The sequence below is a fragment of the Chenopodium album genome, chromosome 15 (genome assembly GCF_948465745.1).
Source record: "Chenopodium album chromosome 15, dcCheAlbu1.1, whole genome shotgun sequence".
NCBI lineage: Eukaryota > Viridiplantae > Streptophyta > Magnoliopsida > Caryophyllales > Amaranthaceae > Chenopodium > Chenopodium album.
Genome location: NC_137848.1, coordinates 53,022,760 through 53,049,447, shown reverse-complemented (window position 1 = coordinate 53,049,447; position 26,688 = coordinate 53,022,760). Strand labels below are relative to the sequence as shown.

Sequence of the window (26,688 nt, the reverse complement as noted above, 5' to 3'; positions counted from 1 at the left end):
CCCCTCTTTACTTAACACTCTTTCGATAATTATTTTTTGCCGCCTTTCTCTGTTTCTCTCACATAGATAATTATTCACCACCATTTTCACAACTTCATCTTCTTCAATCTTCTCTCCTGCTCTCTTTTATAGCAGCAACCATCAATGGCGTCGGCCAACGAAGCTCAGGCCGTTAAATCTCTCAATACTACTCCCGGCCTCCGCAACCGCCGCTTTGTGGTACTCTTCTCTCACTTCTACCATAAACCCTACTTTAAACCCTACTTTTTTTTTTATGTATTTTTAATTTTTAAAATATTTGATGTTTGAATTTGTTTGTTTGGAATTGAGTTAATTCAATTGTTTGAAATTTTGTTGTGCAGTTCAAATCATGTGCTCAACAAATCGACGAGCTTGAAATCAATGTTTTTCGGAATCTCGATACCGTCAAGGCTAAGCCCTCTTCTGGCTCTTATTTCTTCTTGGATTGTCTAATACATTGGAGGGTATGCTAATTTTTTTTACTGTAATCAGTTATCATTATTGTTTAATTTGATTTTGATTTTATTCTCATATGGCTAATTTTGATGGAAACAATAGTATGCTAATTATTTTACTATAATCCTTTTATCATTACTGTTTTATTGTGATAGAAACAATAGTAGGTTCATAAATCATGTAATCATAATGAAGCAATTTGCATTGGAAAGTTCTTAGCTTTAATGTTGTCAATGGGAAGGTATCACATTTCGCGGTCACTTATTTATAATTTTGTCATCGGGGTTTTGATTCAGGAGTTAAATACAGCTGAGGATTTCATTTCGTTATATGAAGAATTGATGCCCCTTGTACAAACCTTGTCGTTGGCTCTATTACACAAGGATATGATAATCGCGAGACTCTTGTCTAGGTTGCAAATGAAAGCGCGGCTTTCACTAGAGGCTATTTTCAGGTTTGCCTTTTTTTAATCCGGATTTTCACTAGCTAGTTATCCCTATGAAACTCTAGTGGAATATAATATCGTGTAGAGTGCTGGTTCTATTTATTCGTATTTACAATTTTGATTCTGTAGTTTATACCGAATAATCACTTTTGGTTCATGTAGCCAACCCCACTTATGGGATTAAGGCTTTGATTGATATATAATAAGTTTTTGTTTCCTTCTTATTGAGTTATAGGTGGTTCTATTATGTTATATGAAGTGCAATAATATTAAGTTATTATTTTGGTATTGAGGATGAACTCTTCATTTTGTCTACAGGTTGATTGCGGAGTTATCAAGAGATCTAGGTGAAGAGTTTATACCGTAAGTTTGTGATTGTCAGTTGTTATAATTTATTTATCAATATTGCGATCTAACTCTCCGGTATAGCTTCTCTGTTACTTTGTATTAAACAAAATGGCACTGGTATAAAGTAGCTTCAATTCGGTGCTGATGCTTTTTTTTTTATTTATTTTTTTTATTTTTTAAATTCTGTAATCTTGCACTTGATGATGTTGGTACTTGGTATGCAATCTGACATCTTTAACACCCACCCAGGACAATCTTTTGGCTGGGTTATTTTCTGGGGAATGAAAATGAAAGTATATGGACCTGATCAGTTAAAAAAATTGATATTATGCATAGATATTCTGAGTTTAAAGTCAATTATTCACTTGGATAGAGTACCACCAACAACTGCTCAATCTAGTTTAATTTTGATTTTTTCTCTTGACTGCAAGAAGTCAAGAACACTTCATAAGGTTGCTTTCTATTCTTGATTGCAAGGAGTCAGGAACACCTCAAAAGGCAAGCAAATCAGTCTTAATCCACCACTACAAGCGTTTGACAGACAGCTAGGGTTTTTTGTATTGCATTTCCCTTGAGTCTCCACTTCATGAACTAAGAGAGTATATGGGATTTAAGTATGATTTGAAATTGTTCGTCTAATAAAGATGGCTGCATAAGTGACTTAAAAACCACTCTTCCTCTGCTGATAGGATGTCTATAGCTTCACCAAAATGTCTAGCGATGATTTAATTCTAGGAATTACAAACGCTGCCTTTTAAACGTTCAAATCTAATTTGTTCCTTAATTATTTATTTTAGATGGCATTTTGGGTTTTGAGCAGATCATTGGAATGACTAATTATCATTAGTTACTATTAATTAAATAATGTTTAGTTGGGTTTATTTCCTCCCAAAAAAAATAAAAAATAAAATAGTTGGGTTTATACCTGTGCCCCCAGACAAATCTTAATCCTTCTATTTATATAGAATCATGCATGATGTTATCGACAGTGATACTGATGCCGTACTCTAATTAAAATTCAAGATCCCGAGAAAACATAACTTAATGTTGTCCTTGTCAATCTAGGTGCTTCCAGATCATGTAAGTTTTTCTACTACCTCCGTTTCACATTTTTTGCAACTTTGGAGTTGACATGACTCCTAGGCAAACAATGAGAAATGGAGATTAAGAAAAGGGAGGGACATGTGATCAAGGAAGGAGAGAGAAATTGGGGATAAATTAATAATTAATTTACCACCTTCCATAACACCAGCCACACGCATCACCACCTCCACGCACCACCAGTCCACCATCTTGACGCATCGCCTAGTACCAGTCACCAACACTAGCCTCGCGGATACCGCCGAACCACCACACATCCACTAGCCACCATACCCAAAACCTAAACCCATCCCGTAGCCACCACACACACACACACAAAAAAAAAAACCCGAAACCAACCCCGCTGCAAGCCTGCAACCATACTACCCAAAACCTAAAACCAAACCCAAAACCACCACACAACCACCACCATAACCGCAAACTTTCCATCATCATTGTCCATGGGTAGATTTTCACCACCCAAATGGTTTGTCTTCGTGGGAGAGAGAGATAGGGGGTTAGATTGAAGGATAGAAAAAGAAAATGGGGAATTGTAGAAGAAGAAGTTCAAGAATTGGGTTTGATTTTTCTGGAGAGATTCGATGATAGATCAATATTGTTCAATGAATTGAAATGGCTGGTTGGGGGAATTATTTAGATTAATTAAGTTGGATTATTGTCTTGATAAAGTTTTGTTTTAAGTAATTAATTGACTTTTTAAAAATTTTAGTAAGGGTGTTTCAGTAAATTAATTTAAAAAACTTTACAAAAAATGGAAAATTTTGGAAAGTTGCAAAAAAAGTGTAGCGGACATTTTTGGCTAAAGTTGCAAAAAATGTGAAACGGAGGTAGTAGAATTTATTTTATATGTGATTCTATTTCTTCTATGTGCTTTAAATTGTTTTTTTTTTAATTTCTTGATTCTTGAAAGGTTTTTTTTTTTTTTTTTTTTTTTTTTTTTTTTTTTTTCATTCAGAAGAGTTGTCAATATCATTTAACATGCTTCCTTCATGTACTTTTTGACAGCTTTCTTCCGAGGATTATTGAGTCTTACTTGGGTCTTCTCAAAGATAAAGCTGACCGAGAACCAGAGATTATTGAGCAGGTCTACCTATGTCTCTTAGGAATATCCTTCTCTGTCAGCCTTTTGTACTTCTTAGGATTACAAATACTTATGAAAGAGCTGATTTACTTGTTTGCAGATGTTTACCTCGTTGTCATATATAATGATGTACTTGCAGAGGTATCTCACCCAAAAAGTTGTTCAAGTTCTCGAGTAAGTGCAAGTTTATATTTTAAATGTTTAGCAAGTTAGCTTATTTGTTAATTTTTTTCCTATCATATTGCCGATGTTCTCCTAACTTGGGTTATACATGCGTTCTTCAGTTGGATTGAAGAAAAAAAAATCTAAATAAATTATATTGATCTCTTTTGGCTTTATGTTCATGTGTTTATAGGACGTGATTTGAAGTTAAAACGTTTTACTATGGGAAATTTCATCATAAGTAGTTTAGTGGTATTTTAAGTGATTCAACATATTTTTGTGATACGAGCTGTTTGGGAAAATATAAAATTTTTCCTTTCCATATAAACAAATGTTAGTAAGATTTATTTCTTTTTGCATCAAGCAGTTGTTACAATTCCTTTTCTTGCTGGAAAGGCACCTTGTGCCCCTTATTTGATTCTCCTTCCATAATGTTTAAAACTGTTCATGAAAGTGTTTTTCAAATTAATGGTTACACTATGCGTTATTCCATATTAAGGTCGATGACTCACCTTATTATTTGATGCATTAACACGGTCCATTTACACTGCTTTTTTCCAATTTATTTTCAAGTTTTAACAATCTTCTCAATCTATTTTTTGCTCTTCTTTTTCTCACATCATTCCAACCAACCAATTTTTTTATTCGTCTTTTTTATTCTTAAAGGTTCCACTTAACATATTTATTTATTATTCTTGTCTTTCAACATTCCATTTTTAACTTAAGAAATTGTTGATTTTAAAATTATAGTCCTTACACTTGTATTTTGTAAGTTCGAAAGTGGGAATTTTGACTCTTAACTTAAAAATGCCATGAGGCGCACTGAAGTGCAAAGGGTCCTTGGAACCTAGATGGAAGAAACTTCTCATTTAACCCAATTAATAATATAAATAAATATACAATAAATATAAAGAAATATACACTTCTTATTATACACTATATATTACTAAATACTCCTTTCGTTTTTTGTTCTATTTTTTTGGCCGTTCTTTTATGTTCTATTCACTTTGATTTATTCTCTTTATGACATATCCATTTTACCATCTTATCTCTTCAACCCACAATAATTACACCTTTCCATACTCTCTCTCTTGCTTTATTCACCTTATTCTTACACAAACCCACTTTTTTACATTCTTTCTCGCACTTTATCTTACACTTAATTCTTCAACAATTTTTTAAATCGCGTATCTTTTGCGAGTAGAACATGAAAGAATAGAGGTAGTATACACTACTTATTACAATAAATATATATTTATTAACATTCACGTCGTGTTGTTTTACCCATATCCAAATCTTGTACCAACTTATCATGCCCGAAACCTTTTGAATTGTTTTTATCGAGAACTTAGCTTTGCACCCATATTAGATATTCGTTGATGACCTTGTCTTGGTTGTAAAATGTGTTAATTGATAGTCTAATTGAATATGATCTAAGATTAATTTTTCTTCTTGCTATTTGCTTAGTTTATTGTTCTTGAATTAGGTTTTCCAGTACCAGCCATCCGTGTGTGTGTGTTTCCTGTGTCTCGTCTTTTTGTGTGGTGTATAGAGTAGTATATGATAGTATGTTTTGGCACTATTATAGTATTAATGTATTATTTGTCAATTGACTACCTTGCCATGCTCTTTTTCCTTCATGGATAGCCGACCCCAAATCATTTTGGTTGTAAGGCTTTGTTGTTGTTGTTGTTGTTGGTGGTGGTGGTATAGATTCACTAAGCATTGACAATTACTCACTGTTGACTGAAAATCCTTTGACAATGTTGAAAATTTGCTTCTGTAGGGTTACAGTCAAACTAAGATATTATCCCAAAGATTTTGTCCAGGAGTTTATGGCTAAAGCGCTGTCATTTTTGCTGAGAAATGCACCTACTCCACAACTTAAAGAAGGTGATGTTAGTAGTAAAAATTTTTTGGGGCTGCGATCTCTGTAAATGTACAAAGTGATTAGCCTTCAGATATTCTAGATCATTGATCTTCAGATTTGAGCTGCTTGATTGGCTAGTTAAAATGTGTTAGTGTCAGTTTAATTGCATTCAGTTGAATCAGTAATAACTCATAATAAATCCTTTTTTTTTTTTTTTTTTTTTTTTTGTCATTATCTTCTATGTTTCACCATGAGTCATCGACCTCTTGAATGTTATCCACCTAGTGCTTTAAAATGCTTGATGTGCTGCTTTTGTGGGGTGTTGTGTTCTATGGTGTTCTATGCTTTGTAATTATTACTCACTGTAGGCAATTAGAGAAGAATATGGAAAGTTTCTTCGGTAGGGGAATGTTGAATTAATTATTAGATTAAATGTTATCCTAAGCTTTCTTCTTGACCTTGTCAGCTGGAGATTTTTAAAAGATGTACACTATCAGACATTTAGACTCATGGCTCCATATGTGTTGTTTTGTGGTGAATTTTTGTGCTCTTATATGCGCATAGTTTGGTTTATCTACTTCTGGTCCTCTGTATATTTATGTAGTTCAATAATCCGGTCTTCCACTGTATGATGAAACTGAAGTTAATTCAATGGAGATCAATTGATCTTGAGTGACTGATTGACCTCCACAGTGCATTTTTTCATACTGCACTCTTCTGCTTGCCTTCCTGCTTGTATTTCTGCACTCTTAATTTGAGTAGTAATACATAAGTACTTAAATGAAGGCTGATTTCCTTCTGTATCTTATACTATTTTAGGTTCTGTCAGATATTGTGTTTTGCCCCTTTGAACTTTTGTCCACACAGTTCTTAAGTAAAGTTGATCCTTGAACGATTGACATTATTATGCATTGAGTGATACCTGTTTTGGCCTGATTCATATGTGCAATTATAAGCTGGGTAATTATAGCTGTATATAAGAGACCCTTATATTTTCCTGTCAGTCTTTGGTTATTGATTATTAATATTGTATGCAGGTGTTAGTAAAATTTTGCATGAAGCTGCAAGAAAACCATCTGAGGCCAAAAAATTTGGAGCTAGTGTGTTGCTGTGGCATATTATGAGAGGAACATCATCTAACTTTCATTCACGCGCATCTCGAGTACTGGACTTATTAACAGATAGTGGCTTCTTAAGTATAGGTGACAAGTTTAACCAAGGTAGGTTGTGAATTTTTGATTTGCCTTTGGTTTATATTTTTCTATCTTTTTAATCTTTTGCTGTCTTTCTGTATCTTATTAGGCATCAACCTCTTTAGTGAAAGTTCAAAGGTTTTCACCCTATATACTTTTCACCATTTCATTTCACTGCAGGTTCTGACACTGTTACTGAAATTGTGATTGCGTCTCTTGAAAGATGTATGGAGCTGGATGTCAGTGAGCTGAAGCTGATATGGAATAGCTTGTATGAAGCTGTTGCTAATTCTCTTTCTGGCGGATATTCTCAACATTTATCCCACCTGTTATCAGTGCTTATATCAATAATTTCTGTTGATCATGGCCGAAAAGTTGGTGGTAGGTTGTGAGTGAGCTTATGAATTTTTGTGTGTAAAGTTCTTGTAGGCTGTGAAGCTGTATAACTGTTTCTTAGTGTGACTGCTCTATTTTTATGTGCAGACTACAAGCAAATGCAGAAGCTAGTAGATTTGCTCATGTGGAAATTTATTCTTCCATTTAGCAGTGGTGAAACAAAGGGACTGGTATCTGAGGCTGCTGATAAGACTTTTCAGCTCCTGTTGTGCGTTCTTGATGGTATTTGCAATAACAACAATTCGACTGGTATTACTGAACTTGCCTTGCAGTGGGCTCCTGTCTTTCAATTAAAGAGCTCAAGGTATCCTACCTTAGATACTTGGTAATAGTGGTTGATTTTTAGGCTTTCTGTAAAAGCAGGTCTATTGAGCTGACATTTTAATTCTTTGTTTCAGTTTGCTTACGCTCTTGAAAGATTTGGTCATGAAGGACTATGCTATAATTGCATTCCAAAGCAATATTTTAAGGTAGCTTTGCCACATGGATATGTTGCCGATACTTAACAGTACTTTACAGCATTACTTACGGAGCTTTTTTTTCATTTTGATAGTGGTTGTTTGAATGTACTGGAAATAGCTAAGGGACAAGCTCTACATTTGATGCTGGCTTATTGTGAAAGATTTCAAGCTAAAACAGGATGTTTTAATGTTCTAGAAGGAATGCCAAAGGAATTGGTTGTAAAGTCCAGATGTTTTTTTCAAGAGACAATCTGCTACTGGATAGGAGTGATAAAAAATATGACGCACAGGGATACAATAATTGATGAAGTAGTAGATGAGGACGCTTTGGCTTTACTTTGGGGAACCATTTGTTGCCTCCCTTATTTCTTATCTGTCGAGGGGAATGAGTATCTGATGAATTTGGTTGATGAGGTTGATCGGCTATTAATAACTGAAACAGGTACAACTTTTAACTCTGTAGTTTCACACGAGCTAGAAATGTCTTGTTGAAGGATTCTCTTTGGAATTTTTTTAACTTAACAGTCTCAATCGGTAGTGGCAATGATGCAACATCTTGTTCTTAAAATATTGCAGAAGAGAGAATGGGACCACCTTCACTTTGAATTTGCTCCTTAGCATGCTCTATGAATATCTTACTCTATTTCTACTTGTCTAGTAAAGGTCAGTTAGGGACAACAATGGTCAGATGTGGTTACACCTTATCCTATACCCATATCTACCACTTACTCATATACCCCCCACCCATGTCAACACCAACATCCATGCAAACCAAGGTAGGTACAGCTTTAAAATCATACCTACTTCATCAATTAAGAGGTTTTCCACTATCCATCTATACCTGCCCTGCTGCCCATTCTGACTATCTAAGTGTGATTCAATTCCTGCCTACCTTGTATACATGTAATATCCACCTAAGTGTGATATTCAATTCCTGCCTACCTGGTATACATGTAATATCACCTTTAATTTTACCATTTGATGATATTATTATATTGTATAATATTTGGGTAGGGTTGGTGTGTTGTAATTGGATTTGGGGTGGTGCAGGAAAGTTCTGATACTCACCACCTATAAACTACCCATGGCGGGCATGTTTGATATCCCCAGTTTCTCCACTTCACCAAAGAAATACCTTCCTGCTCCAACCAGGAGAGATTTGGTGCAGAATCCACCAAATTTTACCCACCTTTCATCCAATTGACCACTTAATTTGATTGTGGAGCATGAGAATAACTATGCAAAATTGTATGTTTATAAGCAGAAATGTAGAGTTCACCCTGGTAGTAATATTTAACCACCTTAATTTGGTAATGGTTTGTATTGTTTTCTTCTTGGAGGTAGATTTTGTTTTCAAACTTTAAAATTGAGCTTTCTCGTCTCTCTTCTGGCTAACTTAAAGATACTAAATGTTGCATTTTTCATTAGTGTCAGAGTGTTTCACTTTTCCACAGTTAAATAACTGTCTTCATTTCTTATTTTCTAAAATAGAAACAGGTTTCTAAAATGGGGTTGTGGTCTCAATTGTGGTAAGGCTTATGCATCGCAGAAGTATTGTTTATGCGGCATCACGTAAAAAGTGAGGGTTGACTGGGCAGGATTTATATGTTAGTTTCTGTCGTATTATTTTTTTTATTGTCTTTAGCAGTCTCTAAAATTTCGTTTTTATACTTGTAGCTGATGTTTAATAGTCATTGTTGTATGATTATTGAAATATAGTCTGTGTAGTCTAAAGAAACCTTTTTTTGGATTATCGATTGAGGAAAGGGGAACATTTAAGCTATTCATAAATTCATATGCTTATTGTGGGTTCACATAAATGGTCGTGGTTGATATGCCGTGATTTAATGTTATTTCTAGCTTCCATACTGTAACACCCTTGGGGGTGTTACACATACTGTCCTTGTTTCTGTTTTTGGCTGTATTGGCCGAAATAATGGTCTGTTTAGGTTTGGGAAATCTGAGTATAGTAAGCTGATATTTTTACACTTATGGGCTGGTAGGTTGTGTTACTTGCCTATTGGCTACATAGCTGTCATTAAACCCTTGATGGGAAACCTTAGTATTTGTAACTCCAAAGACTGTCAAATTGGTTTTAGAAGCACTCCTGTTGTCTCATTTTGGTCGATGAAATTATTATTATTTTTGCTATCTCTAAGGACTTTTAAAGTGGTTTTATCAAATGGAATGCAATAATCACTATGAGATCTGCAGTTTGGCGAAGCGTGGATAGAATTTTTGTGGATCTTTTGTAAAAAGTATACTAAGCTCTATTTTGAACCCTGATCGCTGGGTAACTATTAGGAATGTCGTTTTGTTGTATTGCATTCCATACATGCATGCATTCCCTTGAATGTTGAAAAAAAGTTTTACATAACTTTCTGGATACTGTTGTATTTAACATTTGGTCTTAATTCTTTTCCTACTGTAATAGAGTCTCAAGGTTCAAACTTGAATGATTTTTTAACTCATTTGGTTCATCAATAATTTGTTGATCCATTTGTATATTTTTCCAGATTTTGTGGCTGGAGTTCCCAAATGTATATGGCAGGGCCTAATTGGTGCTGCTTTACAAAGTTATCATGGAGCAGGAAGACCTGAAAGATTTGAACATGAACATACCTGCAAGATTTTGCATCTTGGAAAAAGTTATAAATCATCACAGCAAATACTGTCTGCTGTAGCAGAGTATTTGGATTCGAAATATGGGTAAGTAGTCTGGTTATGTTGCTCTTATAAGCAACTATTTGATAATTTTCTACCCTTTATGCTTTTCTGCAATATTCAGTCAGAATTGTTTGTCTTATAAAACCTGCACAAATGTCAGGGAGAGTCTCCAAAAAAACAAAGGTGTCTCGATAAGACATCTAAAGCTTGAAGCAGCAGATGGGATGGATGCTTTGAATGTATTTTCAGAGAACCTATTTCATCCCGACAAGGAACTTCGTGTTTCGACACTTAAAATATTGTGTCATTATGAGCTTTTGAATTATGAATCACAACAGATGGATGCAGAAGATTCTGAAGAAGATCACGTTGGCACCCAATGCTACAATGTACATTCTATTCAGTAATTTTATTTTTCCCCTCATCATGGATCATAAATTTATGTGTTGATTTGGCCATTAAACAGCTATTTTTTTATTATTTTGTGCGACATGCAGGTATTTAACCTGCTTCTTACTATTGAGCAAACACCCATCTCAGTTGCCACTGGTAGAAAGGTCACTTTGCTAGTTTCTAGAATACGGACTTCTCTATCTGCTCCTGGGGTAACTGAAGCCCATGTACTGCCGGCTTTTTATGGCACTATCGGGCTTCTGTATAACCAATACATGGATTTATCAAATGCAGCTTTAGAGTGCCTTTCTGCTATGATCAGCACATATCCTGGGCTCTTGTGGAATAAGTTTATCTGCTTTTTTGAGCAATGCCAGACCAGTTGTATAAAGGCTCATGGGATAGACAACTCCAACATGATAGCATGTAGCGATAAAACTGGTTTGTACTAGCTCTTCAAAATTCTTATGTCATTCAAGAACCTGAAGTCCATAGCTATTTATCATATAATCTGAGATATTGGGTGGAAAATTGTGTTGCTATTTGCCTCTAATTAGACCTGTAAAAAATAGACCTAATGCAAAAAAGTGGGTCATGAACAAGATTTCATGATCTGAAACCTTTTTTTTTTTTACCTAAGCCTGACTAATTCAAAAAATAGTGTCAAACCCGACCATCCCATTTATTTAATGATTGACCAGTAAATTATTGCCTATAAAGCTTGGCTTTATAGTTGGTTGCATACATCTTTGTATGCTTGAATATGTCATATAATTAGATAAGTTCATCCTTATATATTATATTGCACTTATTTTTTTATATATTTATATTTATCGATATATGGTTATATATATTGAACTCGTATATAAATCTACATAGCATTTCTGAAATCCCTTAATCAATTGGTCTACCTGAACTCGAAATGTGATTTTCTGACCAAAACCTGAAATGTACCAAGCTGACAAATGACCTGAACCTGAACATTTTCAACCCCAACCCTTCCTAACCAACCTGGTTGTCAGTTCTACTTCTAGTGCATTGTTTAAATACTATAAACATCTTCAGTTAAAATTTTGAACTGAAATTCTTATCCCCTAAGAGAACTGGTAGGCTATAAAGTGAATTGTAATAATGGCTTTCTAATTGCTTTCTCTGTTGCCCTGGTTAGAGTTGGTGGAACATTTCCGTTCCTTTTGTAGCACAGCATCATCTGATAGATCTGGCTTGTCTATAACTCCTTTGCTACTCCAAGCCTTACAAAGGATTCCAATCGTTACTGAGTCACATTCTCGCCAAATAGTTCCATTATTTTTGAAATTTCTGGGCTACAGTGATGAAAACCCGCGGTGAGTGCTGATTTTTTTTCTTTATTAAATGATTAGAACTGGGCTTGTCTTTTCATGGCGTGGCTTGGAGAATTGTACTAATTGTCTGTTATATATGTGCCTCTGTTGTAGGTTGGAATCGTTTGATTCACTTGCTTGTGCTGGTAAGGATTGGAAAGTTGTACTCATGGAGTGGCTTAACCTATTTAAGTTGATGAAGAATCCCAGGTCATTTTACTGCAGTCAACTATTGAAAGAAGTCTTGGTGAATAGGTTTGTAAATATTTGTATATATATATATATGTTTATGTCTTTTTTCTTTCTGTATCTTTGTGATTGGAATATGACGAGAGTGAGGTTTCCAGGTTGCTTGATAACAATGATGTTGAGATACAAATAAGGGTTTTGGATTGTCTCTTAAATTGGAAGGATAGGTTCTTGCTCCCTTATGAGAAGCATCTGAAGAATCTTGTCAGTTCAAAATGTTTGAGAGAAGAAATTGCTACTTGGAGTTTATCTGAAGACTCTAATTTGGTTGAAGAAGAGCACAGAGCCCAACTTGTCCCATTAGTTATTCGATTGCTGATGCCAAAAGTTAGAAGCCTTAAGACACTTGCCTCAAGAAAGGTGAGATGGTTTAGTGGTTGATTGCTTTTTTGTCCAATTGAATTGCTAACTTAACATTTTTTTGTTTCCTTATCATTCAGCATGCAAGCGTGAGCAATCGAAAGGCTGTGCTGGGATTCATTGCTGAATTCACTGTTGCCGAGCTTCCTCTTTTCTTTCAACTATTGTTGAAGTCTTTGCAAATTACTGATCTTGGTAATGAAGAAATAGAAAGTTGTGCTTGGGTTTCAGAGAAATGCAATTTGGATGGATTTGAATTGCCAACTTTATTGAATTTATTCTCTGTGGAGAGAATATTGGCCATTCCCTTGAAAAAGAGATTTGGGTTTTTGCACGTGGTTGAAGAAATTTTTAGTATTTTTGATGCTTCACGTGTCAGCCCATTTCTTGATCTTCTCTTGGGTTGTGTTGTCCGTATTCTCAACAGCTGTGCTTCAAGTATTCTGAATAAAAGTCCTAAGCAACCTGCTCAACTTGATGGTTCATCCGATATTAACTTGCGAGAAAGTAGAAAGGAAGCTATGAGCCATGTATGGGTACAATTAACTACATAATTTACTGCTTTAATTTGTTTATGATAAATGTTACATATTTACATATGTGTGTCTTTGGTGAGGCTGGGAAAGTAGATCTGGGCTTGGTTAGGTTCAGTAGGCACGTATAATAGTGTCACTTGTCTTTTTGCTAAAGAATATGTAACTCACCAGTGATTATTATTGAAAATGGCTTTAATCTTTAGTATTACACTTACATATATACTTTGGATAAGCAGAAAATTTGCTGTAATCACTGATCATATTTGTGAATATATGTACAGACCTGCTCGGCGGTCAAGCAATTTAAAGATATGAGATCATTATGCCTGAGGATCATTTCTTCCATTCTTAATAATTACAAGGACCATGATTTTGGCTCTACATTTTGGGATATATTCTTCAGGGCAGTGAAACCTTTAGTACATGGATTCAAGCAGGAGGGTTCAAGTAGCGAAAAGCCAAGCTCTTTGTTCTTTTGCTTTCTTGCAATGAGCCAGAGTCCGAGACTTGTTTCTCTTTTATGCAGAGAAAAGAACCTAATTCCAGATATCTTTTCAATCTTATCTGTTCCAACAGCTTCTGAAGCCATTATTTATAGCGTTCTCAAGTTCACTGAGAACCTTCTAACTGTTAAAGATGAGCTTGGGATTGATGGATATGTTATTGATGACGTTTTTTGTTCAAACCTTGATGGTCTTATTGACAGCCTGCATCATCTATTTCATTCTTTCACTGAGAAAAAAAGGTATATTATTTTTTATGTGCTCGTTATGTTTCTACATAGCTCTCTAATTGAAGTGAAGATTAATTATTTGTGTTTTTGATTTCTGTTCGCCTGTTTTCTATCAAGATTTACTCAGCAATTCAGCATAATGTTTCTTGATGGTTCTTCAAGCATTAAAATATAATTGATGGGTGAAGACGTTTCTTCTCTCTATTCTTTAGCCTTCTTCACTTTTATTCTTCTTGGTCATAAACTGAGAGGGTGAGGAAGTGGGACTGTAAATACTTTCTGTATTGGAAGGCATGCTTTTTTGAAGCTGTGAAATCTAGTAGGTAAAACTTTGCCTACTAAAAGACCTCTGACTCCAAATCTAGGTATTTTTGTAATTGATGGAATTTTCTTATCTATTAATTTATTAAAGAAGTGCATAGAACCATGTACAAAAAGATGATGAGGTGTCCTTGTAAAGTAACTGCAAAAACCATAACTGGAAAGCATCCCATTTTCTTTTAATCTCCCTTTAATATAATTGTGAAAGGCTTTCGATGTTTTAGCCCATTTTGAAGCCACCTTTATGGTTTTTATCAAAGCCTTAATCCCATAAGTGGGCAATGAATGCCAAATTTACATTCTGGGCAGTGATTTTTTTTTGCCTGTATCGTTTTGTGGGTTTCATCTGTCTTTTTTGCAGGAAGTTGCTCAAACATCCTGGGGAAACTTTGCTGAGAGTTCTGAAATTGCTATCAAAGTTCATAAACGATCAATCAGGAGCAAGAAAGTTTGTGGATATCTTGCTTTTGCTTGCGTCAGATGGCATAAAAAATTCTGGTAGGGTCCTATTCCCTTTTCATTAAGAGTTCATTTTGTTTAGTTCTTTTTTCTGAAGTAATTTGTTTTATTTTCTTTGTTAGATTTGTGTATGGAAGCTTTGCAGATCCTCAGGGATATAGTTTCAGTATTACGAAGTGAAGCTAACACTAAAATCTTGAAGGCTGTATCTCCCATTCTTATATCTGCTGAAAGGGGTGTTCGGTCGTCAATCTGTAATCTTTTGGGTGCTCTTGCTGAGAATGATTCATCCATTCGCTCTATGGTAATTGTCTTATGTTCTTAGAATTTCCTTTTTTATGGTTGCTAGGATTTTAAAAAATTTTTTACTTTTTTTTTATTTATTAGGGTGGGTCATGTCTTTTCCTTGATAATTTCTCTTGTATTTGCAGGTTAATCTCGTTTGTGAATTAAATGCCACCACTTCTGCAATGGAATTGGATGACCTTGACTTTGATATTATCATCAATGCTTATGACAGAATTACAGCAGATTACTTCTTCGGTGTTAGTGAGGATCAAGCTATAGTGATATTATCCCACTGTATTTATGACATCAAATCTGATGAGTTAATTTTAAGACAATGTGCATATAAGTCACTCCTCTCATTTGTTGAATTCTCTGCTCTAATAATTGGGGAAGAAGTAAAGAACCAGGATGTTCCTGCACGAACAATGGCAATTGATGACCCTTATTGGACTGATAATCACATTCAGCATATTGTAAATAAATTCCTTTTGAAGCACATGGGAGATGCAATGACTAAAATAACAACTATGCAAAAGGTAGGCATCTTTTGAAACTCTATTCATTACTGGTATTATAGTGATTTATTCATATACTGGATTCTCAAGGTCACATTGATTGTTGGGTATGATTCTAGGAATGGATTGATTTGTTACATGAGATGGTCCTGAAGCTTTCAGGAATTCCAAATCTTGGAAGTTTAAAGGTCCTTTGCAGTGAAGATGCTGAAGTAGACTTCTTTAACAACATCGTCCATTTACAGGTATCAATTACTATCGAGTCTTAAGGGTTCTTTTTTTGTTCACCAGGGTTTTTTTTTTTTTGGTTAAATTTCTGCAAAATGAGGGTTCACCCGAATTTAAATACATCTTATTACAATTACGACAACAAAACCTAAGTCTTATTCTTTTATTCCCTAAAAGTTGAGGTAGGCTGCATGAATCAAGAATCAATTTTCCGTGCTCATACACATACTTTTTCCTTCATTTTCTTCTATCTTTTGCCATGCTCTTGAAAACCCACTTTCATCATTACATTTCTAGCTGGGAACATATCATTTAGATGGCTCCAGTTGACGACTTGACGTGGGTCTTTTGCGTTTGGATCAAGTCTATTGTGGTCTGCTCTAAGTTTAGTTTTTTGTTTTCAAGATTAGGTTACATCAGATGACTATCTGTGAAGAATGCCATTTTTCTTAAGATGACTTGGAAAATAATTATAATTTGTAATAAATCGATTTGTTTCTTATCCAATTAAGAAGCTCCCTTTTCCTTTCAAAAAACCATAAGCTCCTTTCATTGCTTAGACATAGGTTGACAACTTAGATTATGATGCAACAAAGTTAAGTTATGGCTTCAATATTACGTTCAAATTCTCTTTTGTTTAGTTTTTATTATGTGAACTTTTATTTTGGAGTACATAACTTTTGAACCATAAATTTATGCTTCCTCCATTCTCTTTGACTCGCAACGTTTTGACTTTCACGATTGCCAATGCATGATTTCAAACTTTAAATATATAATTATGAAACTAAATAATCTCAAAATTTGATAATGTGAAGGTATAATACGAGACGAATCTAACTAAATCCCACATGACTCTATTTTGCCCAACATCTAAATCAACAAAGGTGGTTTAACTTTTGAGTATTCTTAAAACTAAGTTATAGCTAGCTTATTATTTTGATTTATTTCAGATAAGATAAATTGGTAAGAATTTCGCTTTCATATGGTTAGATTTATATGTTAAAGCATTAATTAAACAAGTATCAAATTAATTTGAACATGCCGTGTTCTACTTGGACGGAATAAATGAACCATGAGAGCGAATGATTTCCTTTTAGGTACGGACTTATCAGTTATCTATTTATTACCATTCTTTTGGACTTAACTTCTGTTCACACCTATGTTTTTGTTAAAATACATGTAAATACTTGACTAACTCCCATCACATCTACTTCTTTATTATATAACAGTAGATAACCCATTCAGTACTTATCACCTTAAAATTTGTAAAGTGATAATTGTTCAAATTAACGTGGGATGGCTGGAGTAATATATATTTTGGTCAATTGGGGATGTGTATTCAGATTAGTTTGTAGCCATCAATATTCATGTCATTTATGAGTCAGGTCATTTCGAGTTGGCCCATGTGTTGGACCTCTTTTGATCCGAGTCTATCTTTAGGTCATTTCATGTAATGATTAAATTTCTGAATATAATTGGGTCAAAATCAGGTCTCGAATTGAACCTTTAGTGTCAGTTTACTCAGGTTTCTTCTTAACTCCTTCCATCCAAGTCTTTTTTAGGATGCTCACCCGGTTCACTGGAGCTTAGCTCCGACTACATTCGGTTTCGACCCGGGTTGCATACTTGGTTATGGTGGGTGAGTCTCCCAATAAGAGTTTCTACATATGGTGAGGCTCGAACCCGAGATATCCCTTAAGCGACATCAAGCTGGTTACTTTGATTGGTTTCTTCTATCCAAGTCATCTTTGGCCTTTCTCAGCATGTTACTTAATAGAAAGTGGATCTATAACATCTATTCCCTGCTTTCCCATATCCAACTTATAAAGTACAAAAGGTGGTCTATTATTAACTCCTACTATCCAATTTGTATGGGATCTTCTTAGATTTGTTTCGAAATATGCTTCAAAATATCTTATTATCATAATTTTACTATTTTTTTTTAAAGATATTAATGGTATTAAATGTGCATTGGAAAACATGAAATTACCAACATTGCGATTTGGAAAGAGTAGCGGAATTTTTATATTCTGAATAAATTTATTAGAAGGTTTTATTATATATTGGAGTTTGAAAATCAATGGAGCTAGAATTCAGTTTCTCTGTTCTTACAACTATCGGGTTAGTGAAAATCAGAACCATCATAACTTAGTTGAGGTCTATGTTCACCGCACTCGGCTGAAATCCCAGAGTGTCTGTGTCGACACGACACGGACACGGACATGAAATTCTCGTCAGATTTGGCAGTGTGCACTCGGGCATTTCAGAGAGAGACTGAAACTCCATTGTTGCCGACTTGCCGCCTGCTCGATAGAGTGAAAGAGGGGAAGGTGAAAGGCGGGGGTAAGTGAAGATGGGTCATGTGCGGGAATAGTGGGACAACCGGCAACAATCTGGTGGTTCTTTATAAATAAATGTTGTTCATCAATTTTTTTTTTTCTTAAATTGAAGTGTTGACCCCATCGTTTTCTATATTTTTCTTTGATAAGACACTTGTACAAATAAATGGAATCACGTGACTCTTTTGTGTTAATCCTAGCTGAGGTCATTCTTTTTGACACTTTAACTATTTGTAAAACTTATTTTTAGTTTTCACTTTCTATTACTCCATTTTAAATTATTTTAAAATAATATTATATTCTAATTTCCTAGGTATTAGACAAAGAAAATTAATGAAATATTTAAATATTTTGTAATGTATTTTTTTTTTTTGCAAAAAATGAAAGTGCCGTGTCCTTGCACCCGTGTCCAAATATAGGATAGAGTCCCCGTGTCTAAATTTTTTTGAAATTGACGAATCGGACACATGTCCGAGTCCGAAACACGTACCCGAGTCCATGTAACATAGGTTGAGGTTACAGCTCACTTGCTGTGTATGGTGACAAGTCATTTTCCAGCCAGCTTTGGATCAAATGATGACTGGGTCAGGAAACATATGTTGAACTCCTAGTCATGCATGTCTAACATGGTAATTACTAATTAGAGTGTGTACTTAGAGAAGCGGAAGGCTAGGACTAGTATATAGGTTCTAAGTTCTGTTTGGCCTGTTCCATTCTGGCGATGCTCTCTTGTAACAAATTTTTTTTGGCAAGAGTGAATAATAGATATATTCTCTAGTCAAATTGCTGGGAGGTCCATTCGCGCATGAAATCTCCAATCCTAAAATTTGATTTTTTTTCTCCAAATTCCATCTTTCAGTGTCATTGTTGAAGATGGGAATGGGAAGAATTAAAATACAGTCCTTGATTTTTTTTTTTTTTTTTAAGTGCCCCAATTTATATTATTTATGTGTGCCTTTTAGATCTGTTTCATAAATTTCTTTTTCTTAAAAAATGTCTCTTTAGAATTAGTCAACAGGATTTGTAATGAGATAGCAACTTTTGAAGGATGCTACCCATGTTGGAGACTTATTTTCCCTTAGAAATTGCGTAGTATAAAGTGTTTTAGTTTGGGCATTCCTTTGGTACTAATTTGGGCTATCTGCAAAAGATTTTGGTTGCCCCAGGATTTACAGACGTTGGTTTGTTGAGATAGGGTCAAGAGTATCCTTTTCATTGGTGATTTGAAGCGACTGTTTGGACTTGATTGTTATTCCGCTCAGGTAGGGTGGGGAAGGGGGTGAGTTGAGAGGTTGTGTTTGGTAGCTTGGTGCTGTACTGGGACTGCCAGTAGTTTTTTGATTTGTATGCAAGCGATGACGGTAGTTTTTGGAGAAACAAGGGAAGAATATCTGTGTTTGTATCTGAATGATTCATCATCAATGAAGTTCATGATCAGATAATACTGACAGTTTTTTTTCTGTCATTTCTTTAGTCTCTAGATTTGTGCGACTCATTTGTCTATGTAGCTTCACCTTAGTAGTATGCTGCCTGAACTCTCCCTTACTTATCTTTGTCTGATGTTTCAGCTGGTATGGCTCAGTACTTTTTTTACATTAGTTATTTGAGATTCCTGGTCCTGTTGTATTGTGATTTCCTCAGTAATCAATTTCTCTTCAATTGGATAAAAGAAGGGTCCAGTGACGCATTTCATTCTAGATTATATGTTCCATATCTAAATTATAAAATTGCTTGTGTGTACTGCTGCAGTGCTGACTTATTTTTCCTCTTGCAGAAACATAGGAAAGCCAGAGCATTGTCACGCTTTAGAAATATTGTTGCCACTGGGCAGCTTTCCGAGGTTAGCTACATGTTGCAGTTTGCCTTTTCTTTTATACAGTTTTGGCCCTTTTGAGTTGTTGATTCATTTGCATTTTTCCTGTTCTCCAGTTCATGTTGAAGAAAGTGTTCATACCCCTCTTTTTCAGTATGTTGTATGACTTGCAAGCAGGAAAGGGGGAGCATATTAGAAGTGCTTGTCTTGATGCCGTCGCTTCTATTTCTGGCCAATTGGGATGGAAATCATACTATGCTTTACTAATGAGATGTTTCAGGGATATGGAAAAAAAGCTCGATAGGGAAAAGGTCCTGTTACGACTTGTTTGCTCTATCCTTGACCAATTTCATTTTTCCGAGACCTATTCCTCACCTGACCTTCCAAGAAATGATGTAACAGAGAATGATCCTGAAGACAAAACTAATTCAGCTACTATACCCAAAGGTGCCAGCTATATGTTTTCTGCGACACAGGCCTGTCTTACTGGTACTGTGCTTCCAAAGTTGCAAAAACTGCTTGTTTCTGATCCACAGAAAGTGAATGTTAATATTAGTGTTGCCATCTTAAAAGTTTTAAAGAAACTTCCTGGTGACACCTTGGACACTCATCTTTCCAGTATTATTCATCGAATATCAAACTTCCTTAAAAATCGTCTCCAAAGCATTCGTGATGAAGCCAGATGTGCTTTGGTTGCATGTTTGAAGGAACTCGGATTTGAGTATTTTAAACTAGTAGTCAAGGCTTTGAGTGCGACATTGAAACGAGGATTTGAGCTTCATGTTTTGGGATATACTATTAACTTCATCTTGTCAAAAGGCCTTCCAGATACTGTAGGTGGTATGTTAGACTTTTGTTTGGATGAGCTGCTTCATGCAGTAGATAATGACATTTTTAGTGAGGTAGCTGAGCAAAAAGAGGTGGAAAAGGTTGCTTTTAAAATGAAAGAGACTAGAAAACAAATGTCTTTTGATACACTTAGGTTGATGGCCCAAAATGTGACTTTTAAATCCCATGGTTTGAAGCTGCTCTCTCCAGTAACTGCGCATATGCAGAAGCATTTGACACCAAAAGTAAAATTAAAACTGGAGAATATGTTGACTCACATTGCTGAAGGATTTGAAAGAAACTCCTCTGTTGAGCAGATTGATCTCTTTATCTTCATATATGGCCTAATTGATGATTGGCTTTCTGAGGATAAACGTAGAAGAGAAACTAAGTTAGTGGAGGGGTTAAAAATAGAAAAACATGTTGAGGCAAGTAGTAAAATTGTTATGAAATGTTATGTTGGGACCGAACCACAGTGCTCATATCTTATTGCAGTCTTTGCTCTTCGACTTCTCCACAATCGTTTGAGAAATATTAAACTTCACAAGGGCAATGATCATCTGATCTCACTGTTGGATCCCTTTATAAAGCTTCTGACATCTTGCCTGAGTTCTAAGTATGAAGAGATAGTAGATGTTGCCCTCAAGTGTATATTCCCTTTGACAAGGCTGCGTCTTCCCTCCTTGGAATCTCAAGCGGACATAATAAAAGTGACATTATTGGGCATTGCGCAAAGTACATCTAATGTAAATAGTCCTGTAATGCAGTCCTGTTTAAAATTATTGATTGCCCTGCTACAGAGCACCAAAATTACCCTTTCAGCTGATCAGTTGCATGTATTGATCACGTTTCCCCTTTTTGTTGACCTTGAAAATAACCCCTCTTTTGTTGCCTTGACACTTTTAAAGGCAATTGTGCGGCGCAAACTTGTTGTCCTTGAAATATATGATCTGATAAATCAAGTTGCAAAACTAATGGTAACCAGTCAAGAGGAAGCTATCCGCAGAAAATGCAGTCAGATATTGTTACAATTCTTGCTTAACTATCAACTTTCTCAGAAACGAAGGCAGCAGCATCTTGATTTCCTTGTGATTCAACTAAGGTAAGATACCATATCATCCTTACTTGAGATGTAAAATGTAAAATTATTATTGTGTTCTCTTAGGCACATTGTTTTATGTAAATTTTGTTTGAAGGTATGAACATGCCACTGGGAGATCAGCTGTGTTGGATATGCTCAAGACAATTATTAAGAGGTTTCCGGAGAGCGTAATTTGTGAGCAGTCAACGATCTTTTTTCTCACTTTGGTTCGTGCTTTGGCCAATGATCATGATAATCAAGTTCGCTCCTTAATTGGCATTGTTATAAAGCATCTTCTTGGGCGCATAAACTCAGAATCACTTAAGTCCATTTTAAATATGTGTCTTACTTGGTATTTGGGGGAGCAACAACAGCTACGGAGCCTATCAGCACAGGTAATGATTTATATGATGGTAATATAGTTAATGTAATGTGTGTAACATTTTCGATACACATTTCGTTCCTTATTCAACTTTTTTCCTCCTAAGCTCTCTGTAGTGGTGGGTAGGATCAGTTGGAGAAAGAATGGGTTGTTCGGCACTTGAAATTGGATGATTTTGTTCTTAATTAAAACTTCATGATTGTTCTCAAGAGGCTCTATTTGTAGTTGCGTACTTATTTAAAATGGTTGGTCGGTGACTGGGTGGGTGGGTGTTTGTGATCAGAGCCTGTTGATTAATATCCTTTGCAGGCTATTTGTTCCCAGATATTATAGATAATGGTCTCAATCAGGCTAGCTATAGCTGGTTCTTGGTAGTCAAGCAGTTGATAAATTCTGTGCCTTTTAAAGGCATGCTTTTCAGGGCTAAGTTGCCTGTGCTTATATGTGCCTCTTTTTGTCTATTGGTTTTCTCTTACTTGATTCTGGTGATGTTATTATGCTGAGTCTACTAGGCTGCAATTTCTTTTTTTGGGAATATATTATGCTTAAGGTTTTAGAGTTGATACGCAAAATGTTCTTACTGTCAGTGTTTATTTTGTCCAGGCCCTTGGATTTGTTGTTGAAGTGATGAAAAGAGGATTTCGGAAGCACATAAATGATGTACTGCCTGTTATGAAAATGACCGTGCAGTCTGCTATTGATGTGTTGAATGGTGGGCAGCTAAATCTGTCAGATCCGGAAACAATCCCCTTTTGGAAGGATGCATATTATTCTTTCATTTTGCTGGAGAAAATTCTTACACAGATTCCAGAATTATTCTTTGTTGGGGATATTGATGTAAGTTTCTTGTTGTCAGCTCATAGTCCCTTTATCTTTTCGAAATCCAATTTAGACTAGAAAACATGTATGTAGATGTTTATAAATGATACGCATAACTTAACATATGATATTATGAGTTTATGACAAGGTCTCCTGGGTAAGGTTTTTTTTTTAGTATTGATCTTGCTTAGTGCTTAAATTTCTCGGAGTTGGATGCTGCTGGTATATAGTTTTGACCTTAAATGTTTAAACTAGGTTGCTATTTAGAGAGAATTCATAACGTGGATACATATTTCAATTATGGTTTTTTTTTTTTTTTTTTTTTTTTTTTTTTTTTTTTTTTTTGGTGGGGGGGGGGGGGGGGGTGGGGGGAAGCATAAAGCATCTTTGAAAGTCTCTTTTCTTGCTGAATGAATTGTTTTGATATTCTTTTCGAACAAATATATAAGATTTGTGAAGAGTAATGAACTGGAAGCACTGGTTTCTTACTTCATAGAAGCTTTAGCATTTCAGTCAAAACTATAGAATGTGATATCATCAAAAGATTGTCACTTTTGTTTTTTTTTTTTTTTTTTCCTTGATATTCCTGCAGAGAAGCTTCTATACGGTCCATTGCTTTTCTAAAAATTTCATAACAGAATTGAGTTTACGAGCAATATTTTTTTTTTTTTTTTACATTTCAAAAGATGAAGCTACTTGCTTCCACAAGGGTAATAATTTGCAGCAATTAATCTGAATATTCTCAAGTGTTTGTTGGTAATACTTTCTTTTTTCCAGGATATATGGCAGGCAGTCTCTGAGCTTCTTGTACATCCACACCCATGGATTTGTAACATATCCAGCCGTCTTGTTGCTTTGTACTTTGAACAAATGGGAAAGAAAGGGGAAAAAATCGGAACAACTTGCCTTACAAGCACGAGTAGGATGTTCCTGATTGCTTCGTCTCTATGCAGTCGATTAAAGGTTCAACTCCCTGATAAAGGTGTAAGAAGAATTGTTAAATGCAATCTTGCATTTGCAATCTGTGGTATACAGTCTCGGTTGCGTCAAACAGAATTTCAGGATCCCTGTATATTTTGGTCCTCCCTCGGTTCACGCGATCAAGGATGTTTTCTTAAAGCTTGTCAGTTGCTTGATACAAAAAGTGGAAGGAGTATCATCGAAGTGCTCACTTGTGGATTTGATGATGATAGTTTTGATCAGAAAAACGATAATCTTAGTTATTTGCTCGTGTCTGGTTTACTAAACACAATGGGAAAAACCGCCCTTCAAACTGAGGATACTCAGGTCAGTGAGCTCTTAGGTTGTAAAGCACAGATACTGAACCATTTGTTCTTTGCTTGTTCACATTGTGTAATTATGGCTTTTTTGTTCTCAAACCTTTATGTTTATCAACACGTTTTAAGCACTCTTATAAAACTTTCTTGAAGTCTATTCTTAGTTTTCTATAAAACTTCTTTAATTTTACTTGAATGCTCATTTTTCTCACTTTACTCGCCTTTTTCAAGCTCTTTCAATGGATTATTTTGTTATGTCTCTTTCCCTACATATTATGGTTACCTATGATGATTCATGTTAGCCAACCCCCAGATCATTTTAGGACTAAGGCTTAGTTGTTGTTGTTTTTGTTGCTTCCTTTGTTGCTAAAGACTTTTATTTTATAAATTTCAGACGAAGATGATTCTTGGTAGTCTTAGACTGGTGGCTGAGCAGACCACTCAAGAAGATTGCCTGCAGTATGCCTATTTGTTGTTGTTCCCAATTTACAAACTTTGCGAGGGGTTTTCTGGAAAAGTAGTTTCAGGTAAGGTTTATAATTTCCTCAACCTCCCAAGTATTTCGTATTGTACCTAATGTCTGTCACATTGTTGCACTGAACTATAAGGCTGGCTTTGAAGACATTGAAGTGCATTTTGGTGATTTGAGCAGGTGGCTTGTTTGGTTTTAAGTTTGTAACTATGACAGTATGAAGTTAAAAAATAAAACAAAATAAAAACAGCTTTCGCTAATAAGCAGGTGGCTTAGCTCGCCAGTTACCTATGAGTAGCTTTCAGCAAAGTGGAGTGAAAACAAACTTAGAGAGAGAAGGGGGGGGGGAGATTAGGGAAGTAGAGTTTTATAATAGAGCCACTCTCCCTTTCTGGGGAAATCATTAGCTTTGATTTTTTATTATGTGAAGCGCAGCCAGGGTAGGTTTATATTCTCTATGCTTTTGCGTTTTTTAGTTGAAAACTTAAAATGTCTTTTTCATCTGTATGCAGATGATGTAAAGCAACGTGCAGAAAAAGTTCGTCAAAAGATACAGGAAAAACTTGGTACTCAGAACTTTGTACAAGTTTACAACCAGATGAGGCATGATCTTGGAGAAAAAAGGTTCAAGAGGAAGCAAGAGGAGAAGCTCTTGGCTGTTATTAATCCTGTCAGAAATGCCAAGAGGAAAATGGGGGTTTCTGCCAAACATCAAGCCCACAAGAAGAGAAAAATGATGGTTACCAAGATGGGTAGATGGATGCGCTAGGTGCAAATTTTCTTGGTTTGGGTATCAATTTTTATTGTACATATCTCTTACGATAAATGCCCAAATTTGACGGTTCACTCTTGGTAAGTCGGGAAATTACTGGAATGGACTAAGAGTCCTGACCTAGTCTTCTGAAATTTCTCAACTAGCTTTTGTGGTCTGTTATATACTAGGTGGACTGAAGGACTTCGTGATAGGAATTGTAACTGCTTGTATATATAGATTGTGATGCCTTGAATCATGGCGATGCAATGTCCCGTCTCAAGGCAAATTTTGTTAGAAATTATGAGATAAAAATTTTGAATTACTCAATTGATAAAGCTCATTTGCATTTATCTGCTTTGAAGAACCTATGAACTTCTTTCTAGTATTCTTAATGCACGAGCCTCGTGTTTTTGATTTTTCATTAATTACTAGTTTCTGCACAGTAATAACATCTAAACAAATCGGAGATTATCTTTATATTATAGTAGTGTTTCTGCAATCTTGCTATGGTTATTATACATAAAAAGGAAATAAGATATAAGAAATACAATTTTGCAAGTTCAACATTTTCTATTTACAAGAGATATCTTCACATGAGGAGGAAAATTTATGGACAGTTTTGCAATGGCTATAATAATTTTGTAGTCATTGTAACTTTTAAATATGGACCATTGATATGCAATATTAAATCATGACCATTCATTTATTTGACTATATAATTCTATTAGTATAAAATAAAATTTTAAAAAATACAGATCATCTTCGCTCAGTTGAATCAAAATTTAGATCATGTTCCTTAGCGAGATACTCTGATTTTAATGCAGTTTGTAGAACTTGTAATTTCTGCTTTAGGACTATTTTGCGTGGAGTTCGTCTTTCCTTGCCTTATTGGGAGATTCTCTGTTTGTATGAAACGTTTAATGGCATTAGCCATCTTATATAATTCTTAATTCTATTAGAAAAGAGTTAGAATTAGTGACTAGTGTAAGTGCATGAAAGATCATATAATACCTTCTTTGATATTCTTCCATCTTTAATTTGTGTTAGTTTATGGTTTTGTCTTTATATACTTCAGGAAGATGATGGTTCATTTACTAATTAATTTTTATGGGAAAATAGTAGATCTTATGTTAATAACACAACAATCAACATTTTAGACTTATGACTACATGTCTGCATAGTGCATACTAGTTTCTTCAATTTGAACGTTGCGCTGGAACTTCAATAACAATGGAGATTCGATTGTAACAAGCAGTTTTTGTTTTGTTGTTTTTTTAAAAAAAAAAGAAAAAAAAAA

At 35.1% G+C, this 26,688-nt stretch overlaps 1 protein-coding gene across 1 annotated transcript; it reads left to right on the top strand.

Annotated features, from left to right (window-relative positions):
• The first annotated feature begins 29 nt into the window (after positions 1 to 29).
• LOC145583392 (uncharacterized) lies at positions 30 to 25,767 on the top strand. Its single transcript, XM_081640635.1, has 31 exons — positions 30 to 219; positions 363 to 485; positions 774 to 931; positions 1,241 to 1,285; positions 3,377 to 3,455; positions 3,553 to 3,626; positions 5,401 to 5,507; positions 6,522 to 6,704; positions 6,858 to 7,058; positions 7,161 to 7,377; positions 7,472 to 7,543; positions 7,627 to 7,976; positions 10,051 to 10,243; positions 10,362 to 10,590; positions 10,699 to 11,035; positions 11,763 to 11,940; positions 12,052 to 12,192; positions 12,285 to 12,546; positions 12,627 to 13,076; positions 13,364 to 13,827; positions 14,498 to 14,634; positions 14,718 to 14,899; positions 15,027 to 15,419; positions 15,518 to 15,643; positions 19,740 to 19,805; positions 19,895 to 21,708; positions 21,803 to 22,082; positions 22,673 to 22,906; positions 23,666 to 24,175; positions 24,560 to 24,692; positions 25,150 to 25,767. Exons 1-31 carry the CDS (start codon positions 145 to 147, stop codon positions 25,404 to 25,406), a joined length of 8,070 nt encoding a protein of 2,689 aa, XP_081496761.1. The 5' UTR covers positions 30 to 144; the 3' UTR covers positions 25,407 to 25,767.
• The last annotated feature ends 921 nt before the right edge of the window (positions 25,768 to 26,688 follow it).